Source organism: Heteronotia binoei, chromosome 8, assembly GCF_032191835.1.
Source record: "Heteronotia binoei isolate CCM8104 ecotype False Entrance Well chromosome 8, APGP_CSIRO_Hbin_v1, whole genome shotgun sequence".
Classification (NCBI taxonomy): domain Eukaryota; kingdom Metazoa; phylum Chordata; class Lepidosauria; order Squamata; family Gekkonidae; genus Heteronotia; species Heteronotia binoei.
In genome coordinates this window covers 47,261,312-47,274,499 of record NC_083230.1, presented here as the reverse complement: position 1 = coordinate 47,274,499, position 13,188 = coordinate 47,261,312, and the positions used below count along the sequence as shown (strand labels likewise).

The 13,188-nt window shown below is 41.3% G+C and overlaps 1 protein-coding gene across 2 annotated transcripts in view; it reads right to left on the bottom strand.

Annotated features, from left to right (window-relative positions):
• The window catches only part of HMGA2 (high mobility group AT-hook 2), a 227,438-nt gene that overhangs the window by 206,312 nt on the left and 7,938 nt on the right, over nt 1-13,188 (bottom strand). For both annotated transcript variants that reach the window (XM_060245010.1, XM_060245011.1), the window contains exon 3: nt 3,754-3,804. In XM_060245010.1, the coding sequence (XP_060100993.1) occupies nt 3,754-3,804 (51 nt within the window). The remainder of the gene's footprint in view (nt 1-3,753; nt 3,805-13,188) is intronic.

Sequence of the window (13,188 nt, the reverse complement as noted above, 5' to 3'; positions counted from 1 at the left end):
AATGTGAAATAAAAATCTGAGAGCAAAAAAATAAACAAGGCTAGCAGAGCTCAGCACAGGGTTGACAACAGGCCTGGAGAAAAATGTCCTGTCTCTTTAGTAAAGTTTTAAAAGAGTAAGAATGAACAGCTGAAGCTTTTTGTTACATGATGGTAAATAAAAATCACCTACTAACATCCCATTGAGCCTTTTTAAAAGAACAGGACATTTTTTTCTCCAAGCAGTTGGTAATCCTAGGTGGGCATAAACTGGGTCCAATGGACTGATTTAATCCTGACTGAATTTTTCAAAACTGTCATTTTAAGAGAACAATGCCACCCTCAAAAATTCTGCCTATAGTTAATGTCTGGTTAGTACAGGGGACAAAAATGACATTTCTCACTTTGAGGCCAATCTGTCCCCACCTCCAGAAAGTGGAACCAGCCTCTGAACACAATGTATGCCCGTCCTACGATCAACTAGCATGTCAACTGGATTCTGACTTCTGTCCCTTCTGTCGACGTATTATCTGGCACTGGAGAAGTTTCCTCTTTAAAGTACCCAGCTCATCCCATTATTTTCATTCTGAGGCAGAAAGATGCATCCATAGGACTTTCACTCATCCACTGCAGAGGTGAGGTAAACTCTCATTAGCTAAACTCAGCTAAAGCCATGTGGCAATGAAACAAGGAGGTAAAAATGAGGTCTTCCCACATGTGCATTCAAGTCATAGAGTTAAGTAACAGAACTGGAACCGGTCAATGCTGTGGTGTATGTCTGAGGCCTAGTTCAAATGATATGGCAAAACCTTGAGGTGGTATAATGAACTCCACTAATTCAGACTGCAGGTGTTAGATTCCAGATTTGACCATTCTTTCCTCAAAAATTCTATGAGGACTGAAACCTATCACAACAGAGAAAGAAGTATTATCCCCTCTCTTCACTTGCTGTGCTTTTTTATTTGCAGAAATTTTTAACACCACAAAGTATTCGAACACTTGATCCTCCATAATCTTCCATCTGAAGTACTGCAAACCATTCTACCACCTCAGGTCAGGTCTGTCATCTAATTGCCACCTCATTCCCCAGACATAAATGTGAATCAGGCCTAGGTCTTGTCTCCTGCATGTGTGAGAAGGAATGTGCATCAGTGCATTTTTTGCATTTGTTCCATGTGCCTCGCACTATCCCTGCTTGAAAAAGTGCCTCATGCAGCATGGGGGTCATGGGAAGTGCAGATCTTATCTCAGACACTCACTTAGATAAGCAAGGTGGCCTGCAGGTGTAAATTTATTTCAGTTGGGCCCAACTCTACCTAAACTAGTGTACTGAGTTGGCCCAGGCAGGATCAATAAATCAGTGTAGTGTTTGGTAGAAGGTTGCCAATGCCTTTTCATTTCTTTGGGGTGGGGTGTTTCCTAGAAACTACAGAACATTATGACAGAGACAAAGGAGTTTTGTTTTTGAACCTTATCTTGCATACACCACATTTGAATTTTATTCTCTTTCATAATCACTTTCCGATTCCTGATAAAACCAACACTTTAACCTTTGTAACCCAACAAATTATCTGTGTCACCCTTCTTTTGAGAGACAGAGAGAAGGAGATAGAGAAACCAAAGCCCATTCATACTGATAAGGCTCAAACAAGCAGTCCCTCCCAGCAAACAGTAGTAAAGTGTCTTGGAGCAGAATAACTCTAAACCTAAGAAGTTGTGATTACTTGCTTTAACTCTTTCATGAATTCACTCAGGCCTATTGTACACTTTTGTGGATCATAAGTGAGAGACCAAAGCCTCCACTCCCCCAAAGCCTCCCCTGACCCAATGCCTTCTGCTGTGGGGCTCCTTCCTGACCCTCCTTTGGCTGCAGAGCTCACGTGGGGCTTCTTCCTGTCCCTTTCACCACTGGTGGAAGAATGAGAGAAGAGGGAATCCCAGGTCAAGAGGCTCCATGTAGCAGAAGGGGCTGGCAGCAGAAGAGAACAGGTAGGAAGATGAGGAGGAGGAATGGCTGCTGCATGCTCAGTACTGCCTCTCAGGCAGAAAGATAAAGGGAGCCTTGTAAGTCTTCAGTCCACTGGGGGTGTCATTCTGAGAGCCTACTGATTCATTATGTTCGTCCCTGGCTCTGAAATTCTTTGCTTACCAAACATGCACAGCACCAATTCAGATTGGGGCCACAGTGCATGAAAAGAGAGAGATTAGGCTCCCTCTTTGAACAATTTTGCAAACCTGAAATAGCTGTGATTTGCTCACTTGGGGGCTACATCTATACTGTACTGCACTTATGAGCTACTCCAGGGCTGGGTCCAGACCAGCATTTTAAGCCAACACAGGGACAGCTCGCAGACAGATTTAAAAAATCAAGTCCAAACATGCATATTTGCCTCCCATCCCACTCCCATACGCACCCCGTCCTCCAATGTCTCTGAGGCGGCTCAAAAAGCTACCACTTACAAATCCTTCTGCCACACGCCATTCCTCTTTCCAGGCATCTGAATGCGGGTCTGCACAAGCAAGGCAGATTGGTGGTGTGAACCCACCAATCCACCCTAGGTACCCACCAGTATTCTTTTTAAAAAAAAACTGTATGGGAAATGTATGGGAAATGTATGGGAAAAAAGAAACCCAAACCACGCCAAGGGGGTGGTGCACAACAGCCATCTAACTGTGCCAAAGCACCTCCCATGCAGCAAACAGGCCACTCACGCGGGGGGGTGATCAGGATTCAGCTGCTCCATTTTGAACTGGCCCGATTTGAGACACCTCCCATGCGCCTGAAGCTGCTGGTCTGGATCCAGCCCAGGGATCTCCAACAAGTAATATGTGCCCTACTGGTAGCTTGCCAGCTTGGTATAGTAGTTAAGAGTGGCAGACTCTAATCTGGAGAACTGGGTATGACTCTCCCCTCCTCCACATGAAACCAGCTGGGTGGACCTTAGATCAATCACGGTTCTATCAGAACTCTCCCAGTCCGACCTATCTCACAAGGTATCGGTTGTGGGGAGAGGAAGGGGAGGTGATTGGAAGCTACTCTGAGACTCCTTTGGGTAGTGAAGGGTGGAGTATAAAACTAACTCTTCTTCTGTTTCTTCTCCCCCCCCCCAAAGACCCAGGGGGAATGAAGTCACAAAAAGATCTGCTCTAGGCTTTTTCTAATTCTCTACGCTGCATAATTGATAGCTTCATTCCTGGTGTGCATCCTAATCCATATTCTGGTTCTACAAAACATGGTAAAATGCCAGAAAGGAGGGAAAGTTGCTGAGGACATTGTTCCTTCTCAGAAGTAGGTCTCATTAAAGAAAAACAAGTTGGAGACCTCCAAGCTACACATGTTTTCATTACCAGGACAAGTATTAGTCTGCTCTTGGGGCTCTTACAGGTTGACCCAAGAGCACAGGGGGAAGTCTAAGCCTCCTCTCTCCATGCAGAATGGTCCTAATCCAGATCAGGCCCATGTGCACTGGGAAACAAAGAACTCTAGAATGGGGGCATCTCCAGGGAATATGCAACGTGCTCTTAGGCCTAGAGAATGAACAAGTTTTTATGTCACTACTGGTCTATATTTAGTCTATGGAAAAGGAGAAAGTGTGGCTCCCTCTCCCTGGCCCCATGATCTCCTCCAATAGGAATGCTATTTCCTGCAACATTCACAGGCTCAGGTTTCATCAGTGGTGGGCTGCCTACCAGATTCTGTCATATTGACCAAATAAATGAAAATCAATTAGCTTTCCATAAAGTTGTCTTCTGAGGAACATAAAGAAAAACTTACCCATTTCCTAGGTCGGCCTCTTGGTCGTTTTTCCCCAGTGGCTCCAGCCTTCTGTGAAGACAAAAAGATGCAATATAGTGCCAAAGTATTTGGAATTGCAGTATATTACATTATTAGGCAATGCTGATGGTCTCGTTAATTAGTACATATTTCCTAAAACACTGTTTTTTTAATCTTTGGGAGACACCAAGAGAATAACTTTTGCTCTCTCTCTCTCTCAGCAATGCTGCTTCCATCCTTTCATAAAATGGGCTGAGAATCTCTTTGTTTAAGGAAGGAAATTGCTTTTTAAAAAACAATATAGACTGTTCACTTGTGCTCTTCTTGTGTCTAGACTGTTGATAAGAATGTATGGAAAGCAAATCAACATATCTGACAGACGCTATCCTTTCGACATATCTGTTTAAAGAACTTGTCTTTGTTTTGTTGGCCAAAACAAACCCAAAATATTAGCAGTGGCAGCATATACAAAAAGTTGGGATTTACAAAAAAATCAGGCAATAAAAAGCCACTCCCTAACTCAGATGCCAACTGCTCAGTGTGTTGGGGATGCATACAATTTATTACATATAAAATTGGACTGTACAACACCCACCCCCATTCAGGCTTCTATGAAGATCACTACTTCATACTCAGGACTCTAATTCAATTTTTTATAAGTAATTGTTTTGAATTAATTCCAAAATTAAAAATGTATAATCTTTTAAACTCTTAGAAAAAGTTGATTTGTCATGAGTCATCCATAATTTGGTGCAAATCAACTATAAACAGAGCTCTATCCTATGCATGTTCATTCAGAAGCAAGCCACTCTGAATTCAATCTGTACCATTCCCCAGAAGTACATATGGGATTGTAACCTTAGTATTTATGAAGCATTTCCCCAATATCAGCATGACTTACATCAGCCTAACAGTCTTATACACGTGTAGTTATAAACTGATAAATGCAAAGGGCAGTAGCTAGTGCAAGGGTGGCCAAACTGTGGCTCAGGAGCCACATGTGGCTCTTTCACACTTATTGTGTGGCTCTTGAAGCTCCCACCTCATCAACCAGCTGGAGAAGGCATTTGTCTCTTTAAATCACTTCTCCAAGCCAATACAGCCAGTGGCTTGGAGAATTCATTTAAAGTTGCTTTCTTTCCACTTCTTCCCCTTTTCATTTTTTTGCCAGCCTGCCTGTCTTCCTGTCTGGCAGCTCTCAAGCATCTGACGTTTATTCTATGTGGCTCATACATTAAGCAAGTTTGGCCACCCTGAGCTAGTTTAAGGACATTCAATGAGTTTCTAGGTAAGCAAGATTTGAATTTTTTGTGTTAAGATCATGCTTCTAACTACTGTTGTTAAATAAATATATCTTACACTGCACCTGCTGAAAAGTGAAGTCCTATATATCAGACACTAAGGACAAGAAGAGGTAAATTGAAAAAAAACCATTCCCCAGCTTATTTGCAAGTAGAGTTCAATACGTGAGCGGTCCACAAAGACTTGTGGAGGACATTTCATTTTCCCTTCCCCACTATTTCCTAAAGAGCCAATTTGGTGTAGTGCGGACTCTAATCTAGGAAAACGGGGTTTGATTTCCTACTCCTCCTCATGCAACTGCTGGTGTGATCTTGGATCAGACACAAGTTCTCAGCAGCGCTGTTATCTCAAATGCACTTCTCAGAGCTCTCTCAGCCCTACCTACCTCACAGTGTGTCTGTTGTGAGGAAAGGAAAGGAGCTTGCAAGTTGCTCCAAGACTATGAGTGTTGGGTGGGATATAAATCCAATACCCTCCTCCTCCTCCTCCTTGTGTTATCTGTTCATGGTCTCAGTCTCCAAATAGTGCCACATTGAGAATTAAATATATTGACAAAATGTCCAAAATTCAAAACAAAAATTGACAATATAGAAAAATACACGTATCTGTTCAGCTGACAACAATCCAATGGTTTTAAATTTGTTTCTTTATGGTTTCTGGCTTTTTTTTTGTGCATTCTACAGTTTCATTTTAAGATTTTCTCCGTAAATGGGAGATTTAGAACTTTCCTTTTACCCCCTTTACAGCTGTGATTATCACAGATTTATCAAACATCTCACAATTTTAAGCTTTAAGAAATCCTTTCTAATTCCAATAGTGCCTATACCCTGTAATTAATAGTGTGTGCATGTGTTTTCGTTTTTCCTTTGGGAATCTATCATCTTAATATATCCTTTACTTATTGGCAAATCCCTCTACGTGGCTATGCTATGTATAGAGAATTCCATTAAAAGCCAGGAAAATACTGCAGCCAGTTTCTACACCCCTGGAAACTATAAATGTAGCTAAATATCTTCAACACATCACAGAGAAAATGTGTGAAAATATAAAATTCACACTACTGAAGGGCAAAATTATCACTTCAAACTTGTTAAAAAGCATACTTCCTCTTTAATCATTTATACCAGCACTGAGTGTAAGATGAAACTTTCTAAGGACAACACTTGTTAAAGAGATTGTGTGGCTGCCTACAGAAGCAAATAGATCTGTTCCACTCGAAGTTACAGTGGAGATTTGCTTCAGAAATGGCGGCCATCGTTTTATGGTAGTGTTAACTTGTATCCAATCATACAGGCGCATTCATTTCCTTAGGCAAGTGACTTCTGATGATCTTAAATAATAAAGCTAATCATGCAAGTATCCTGATTTTTTCCTACAATTCCATACCATCATCAACATAATGGCAACCCAAATCTGCAAAAGGAATCCTCAGAGGTACTGAAGGAACTCAGTTAGAATTATCAGCATGACCTGGGCATTATTCCTAAGTTTCAAGATAATGTAGAAATCTTTTTTTTTTTAACTTATTGTCAGCATTCCCTTATGCATACCGAATTCCCACTTATTATGCACAGCCAACACAGCAAGTCACTGTAAAAATCCAAAGTTGTGTCCCAGTATCCCTTACCACATTACCTTTGAGAGAAAGGTTTTCTATTAATACCACATTGCACTTCCCTTATAAAATGGCAATGCTGATGTTAAAAGATGGAGAAAGTTCCAGTAGGAACCGACGGCTAATGTGACAAGTAATTTTGCCCTATCTAGCCAGTTCCATGAGGAGCAATCCTAAAAAATTATAGAAGGAGAATATGTGAACATAAGTCTGTTTCTTGTTACTTTTTAACAATACCCCTGTGGAGAGAGTGAAGCAGAAGAGTGAGGAAAGTGGGAGAGGAAGAACAGAAGTTGTTTGGGGAAATAAGAGGGAAGAGAAAGAATATCCTCCCTCTCATTGCCCTGACACATGTCCACACAGCAGCTTTTGGCATTATCCAGTTTCTATAACACAGTATCAAAACCATCACACAACAGAACACCATAGAGCCACAAAATACAATTACATTTCCCTGAGCAGGATAAGTTTTTCCAAAAATGACAGGAAAAGATACTGGGCTTGTTTTAAAGTTTTTTTCAGGATTTCTCCCCCCCCCCCCACCCCCCAGTTTCTTTTTAAAATGGCCAAAGATCTAAAAACACATTTACCTACTAAAAGAGGAATGGGATCTTCCCAATGTTTTGCCTTCTATCCTTAGGAACAATTAGTTTTCTACCATGAATGGAAGACTTTTGTATGCATGCCAAAAGATGTACTTTTCACATCAGAATTTTCTCAGGTAAGCAAAACAATAGTCACATTATTTTAAAAGTTGCGGCTTAGTGACCATACATATGCTTTGTATACACAAGGTCCCAGTCTCAGTCTACAGGATATCAGGTGGCAGGTGTTCAGACTCTTCTCTCTTTCCCTGCCGTCAGAATAGACAATACTGATTAAAAATAGACTAATGGTCTGACTCACTATACAGTAACTTCATATGTCCTCCACATAATATGGAAAAGTTGCTACAGATGAAGCAGACAACACACAGAATTAACCTAATGCTTATGCTTGGGATTGTGCTAAAAGAAGCAACTAATTCTATTAAAGTTACATATGATAGAAGTTGCTAGGTCTTTTACCAGCTTAGCCTGGTTTATCAGATGTAGCTATTCCTGAAGAAAGCTGTTGCATATGCACTGGTAACATCCAAATTGAGTTGCCTTTCAAGACTAGGATTCCTAGCCTCCAGGTGGGGCCTGGAGATCTCCTGCTTTTACAACTGATCTCCAGCTGGCAGAGATCAGCTCCCCAGGGTGGGGAAATAGCTGTTTTGAAGGGTGAACTCTATGGCATTATACCATGCTGAGGCGCCTCCCCTCCCCAAACCCTGCCCTCTCCCAGATCCACCTCCAAAGTGTCCAAGTATTTTCCAGCACAAACATGGCAACCCTATTCAACACAGCTCAGAAATTTCTGTGGGAGCAAAATGTAGCATTTAGGCTGATTACAGTCCGGCACTTTGGGTCGACTCAGAGACGCCTCTGAAGTCGACCCAAAAAAAACCATCCAGACGGCAACATCTGCCGCCCGCCCCTGTCCCACATTTACCCCATCCTCGAGGACGCTCCAACCACCTCAAAAAGGCACCACTTGGAAAGCAGTCCCTTTTTGCTGGGGTGGCTCCGAGGTGGCACTCGGCCATCTGGAAGGCTGGAGGCACCTTACAAGCGTCCGGGGAGCTGCGAATGGGACACATGAGCTTTCCAGATGCTCCCCGGCCGCCCAAGGCCCACCCCTTCTTCCAGCACTATCCAGAAACTCCGGGGGACTCTTTTTCCAGGCGGCTTTCTTCGGGGCGGCTGCAAGAAGCCCCAAACCAGCCATCTGGTTGCAGCCTTAGAGTCCCACCTGGCTCACCACAAGCAACATATTGACCATTGGGTGTTTTTTTTTTTAACTTTAGGGGCTCTCAGTCTGTTTCCAGGCTCAATTCAAGGTGGTTATGAAGTCCTAAGCAGTGCCTAAAAGGCTGTCTCCATCCATATCAACCTTACCCAAGTGCAAAAATGAAGGAGATTGGATTTATACCCCACCCTTTACTACCCGAAGGAGTCTCAGAGTTTCCTTTCCCTCCTCCTACCCACAATAGATACCTTGTAAGCTGAGAGAGCTCTCCCAAAGCTGCTCTTGAGAGAACTCTGTGAGAAGTGTGACCAACTCAAGGTCACATCAGAAGCTGTATGTGGAGAAATGGGGAATCAAACCCAATTCTCCCAGATAAGAGTCCATGCACTTAACCACTACACCAAACTGGATGAGGCTTTCCTACGTTTATCTGCATAATTTAAGATCAGGTTAACAAGAACTCAGATAAGATCTTACTGTGTTGCCACCCCAGGCTATGAAACTTCCTTCTCCAAGAGGGAGAGATTTCTAGAGATTTTATTCAGGTTTTTCAGAACAGATTAAATCATTTTAAAAATCCTGGCCAGTACATACATTACCTGTAGCTTAACTGATCATGCTCTTTGTTGCTAATATTCAGGAACTGTGTTGTTTTAATTGCAAAATTTTTTTTTTCAGTTAATAGGAATAAGAAATATACGTTAATACCTGAGGGAAGAACAAAAATAGACCACTTCTCTGACTGCCTAAGGCTATCAAGTATGATCATGTGCCTCTGATGATCGACAGCATCTTATACCAGAGGGGCCGCAATTGGATATATTCAGCTTCTAGAGAGTAGTTTTAAAGGTGGGATTACCAAAATGTGAAGATCTCCTCAATGAGGTTATGTTTACAGAAGGGTTTTTTAAGAGGATGAGCTATTGAAATCCCAATTCATTCCTTATTTGTTTCCAGTGCAAGAGATGGGAAGGGCAGTGCAGCACTTGATAACAGGTTATATAGAAGCATACTTTTAGAGTGAGCATTATCAGCATGATACCTTATAGAGGACAGTCTTTTAGTAGACTAGATTATATTCAAGGCTATTTTGGGGTGCTCAGGTGAATTCTCCTTCTCCATGCAATGGCTGTAGTTATGACTAGAGGAAACTAATAGATTTACCATTCAGGAACTAGGAACCAACTGTAGTTAGTTAGGGAGGGACGGTGGCTCAGTGGTAGAGCATCTGCTTGGGAAGCAGAAGGTCCCAGGTTCAATCCCCGGCATCTCCAACTAAAAGGTTCCAAGCAAATAGCTGTGAAAAACCTCAGCTTGAGACCCTGGAGAGCTGCTGCCAGTCTGAGTAGACAGTACTGACTTTGATGGACCGAGGGTCTGATTCAGTATAAGACAGCTTCATATGTTCATATGTTCAATTTTATGGCTACCAGATTTGGATTCCTTAAATGCTTTTAAGATTTTATGAATTGTTAGTCATTTTAGGGGTTTTGACTGGAGGCATAAAGCAAGTTCTAAATAAACAGTAACACCCAGGGTTCTACAAACAGTTCTGGGAGAGCCATTTACCATCTAAAATTATTATTATTTTTAAAAAAACATAATCTTAGTTGAGAAGGATAGGACCACTGCATGGGAAACCAAAAAGATGACTAATTACTTGGTTGTGTTACATTCAAAGTTGTTTTCATTGTTGTGAGCCGCCCTGAGCCTGCTTCGGCAGGAAAGGCAGGATATAAATCTAATAAATCTAAATCTAAATCTCTTGGACTGTTTAACTTTAGAAAGAGATAAACACAAAAACCACCACAGTTTTGCTTCCTGGAAGAAAAAAAATGGCCACCAAAATTCAAGGGTTTTTTTAATCAGTTACAATTAGGGACTGTTCCAGACAGAATAGACGACATCTCAAAGATAACAAGGAGAGCTTTTTTAAGGCAAGTCAGGAGTTACAAGAGGTTTTGAAGCTTCTCATAGACTTTTTAAACTATAGATGGGAAATTTTCGTATCTTTAATGCATGAGTGCCCTATTAAGATACTAGCTAATGGCTGCTCACCCTGCTACTCTATATGGAAAAACCCAGCTCAGTTATCAACAGCATAGGGGCAGCCACCAGTAGAGTTAAGGATGCTAACAGTGCAACTTCAGTAGACTTAAATAGTATAACTCTACTTAGGATGGCACTACTTGTCCCTCTCATATTCAACTCTTTCCTGCTCAAAATTCAAGTGAAGTCTTTTCTAAATTCCAACTCAGCACGAACACAAATCTTTGCCTATCCCTGGCTCATAGGATACATTTTGTTACTATGCTTTAAACCAGGAGTGGCCAAACCTGCTTAACATAAGAGCCACACAGAATAAGTGTCAAATGTTTGAGAGCCGCAAAACATGAACATCAGATGCTTGAGAGCTGCGATACAGGAAGGGAGGGAGGAAAACAGATGGGGAGAGCAAGGAGGAAGGGAGTTGTGGAAAGAAAGCAGTTTTAAATGCATTCTCCAAGCCACCAGCTAGATTGGTTTGGATACATGATTTAAAGAGACAAATGTCTTCTCCAAACCAGCTGACAGGGCAGTGGGGGCTTTGAGAGCCACACAATGTGTGTAAAAGAGCCACATGTGGCTCCCGAGCCACAGTTTGGCCACCCCTGCTTTAAACCATAAAAAGGAAAACTGCCACTTACTCAACCTCTAACCTACTTTAAACTGCCAATACTTACTGGAGAAAATAAAGATATAGTACTATTTCACCAGGAGAAGGTGGCATGGCATAGCCCAATCTTATTAAATCCCAGTAGCTAAGCAGAGTCAGAACTTGGAAGAGACCACCAAGGAAGACTTTGCACGGAACTTGCCTCAAAAAACCCTTGCTGTGGTCACCAAAAGTTGGTTGCAACTTAACAGCACTTATATACCTATGTAATATCTCACCAGAAGTTAACAATGCCATCCTAAGCAGTTTCTCCTCTTTGGAGTAAAAGGGTGTAATTCTGATTAGGACTGCACTGCCAGATGGACAAAGGATCTTTTGAAGAGACTACAGAAGTCTCTGATAGGAAGGACTACAGAAGTCCAGATAGGAAATTACTTCTGTATATGGCTAATTTATTTCTTGTACTATTTAAAAAGGAATCCCTGTAGGTAAAATCTATGTCTAAAACCTACACAAGTACTTTTTTGACTGTTATAAGAAATACCACTAGCTCACTGTGGAAATACAGTAGAACCAAGTAAGCAATACATTTTAAACACGTATTGTGCATCTGAACTGAACCCCAACATTCTACAAATCATTCTCTGAACACTGGGCTTCCTTAAGTATATATATTTAACCAGGCCACTCCTTGGCCTCTTTTTTTTTCTGAGTCTCCTCTTCAAGAGTAAGACAAATTGTTTCTGGTTATGATAAATATTGGCATGTGACCTGACATGATATAACATTTTAAATGTGATGCACTCCAGCAAACAGTAGGAAGTACAAATGGAAAGAATGTTTATAGACACCTAACATTTCAAACATTTTAAAAAATTAACATTTAAAAGTGCTTCTTTAGAAGCAAACAGCAGTGGACATCCATGCAAATGATTACAATTGTCACATAATTTTAGAAAAAGAGGTTGCCTAAGTATCTTCTCTGGTTTAGTGTCTGAAGAAAATGGCTGTTATAATTTGTATTGCATTATACAGGAACAGTTCTAAAGACCATCAAACACAGTTTCGATACGCTAGAATAAAAAGTGGTTAGAATCTTGAAAAATATTTTGCTTCCACATAGACAGAGCATGCAAAACATTTGTGTATTTCTGATTTCAGATCCACTCATAATGTTTACAATCAATATATTATCCAGTAGGCATTTATTTCATATCCTTCAGGAACAAATCTGTTCAACAATGTTCTTCAACATCCACGTGTGTCCTTTAGCTGAGATCACATGGAACATCAGGGTTAGGTGTTGTTATCAATATGCAGATGCTACCCAATGAGACATCTTTTTATCTAAGCCACAAGAAGCAGAGGTCTCAGTGTTAAGCTAATATCTGGAAGTAGTGGCCAGATGGGTAAGCAAAAACAAGTAGAAACTGAATCCAGGAAAAACAGAGATGATGCTGACAGGGAGGCTGATTGTACAGGGTTACCATCAACTCAAACCAATGGTGCGATGGTCCAATTCTCTAAGTAAGTCAGAGGAAGCAATGTTGCACTGATACATGCCACTGTAACCTCATGGCTTGATTACTGTAATGCATTATACATGAAAACGATTTGGAAACTTCAGCTGGTACAAAATGCTGCTGCTAGATTGCTGACTGGTTTATGTCCATATGATCATACAACACTGTGGTTTGGCAGCTTTATTTCCCTTTTTGTTTCCAGGCATAATTCTAAGTGATGGTTGTTATCTTTAAAACTCTTCACATCCTGTGACTTGTATACCTAATGGATCATCTCTCCCTATAACAGTGGTGGCCAAACTTGCTTAAAGAACCACATAGAAAAAAAGTCAGATGTTTGAGAGCCACAAGACCTGAACATTAGATGTTTGAGAGAAGGGAGGGAGATAGGGGAGAGGTGGAAAGAAAGCAACTTTAACTTTAAATGCATTCTCCAAGCTGCCAGCCAGCTTGCCTTGGAGAAGTGATTTAAAGAAATAAATGCCTTCTCCAAGCCAGCCAACGGG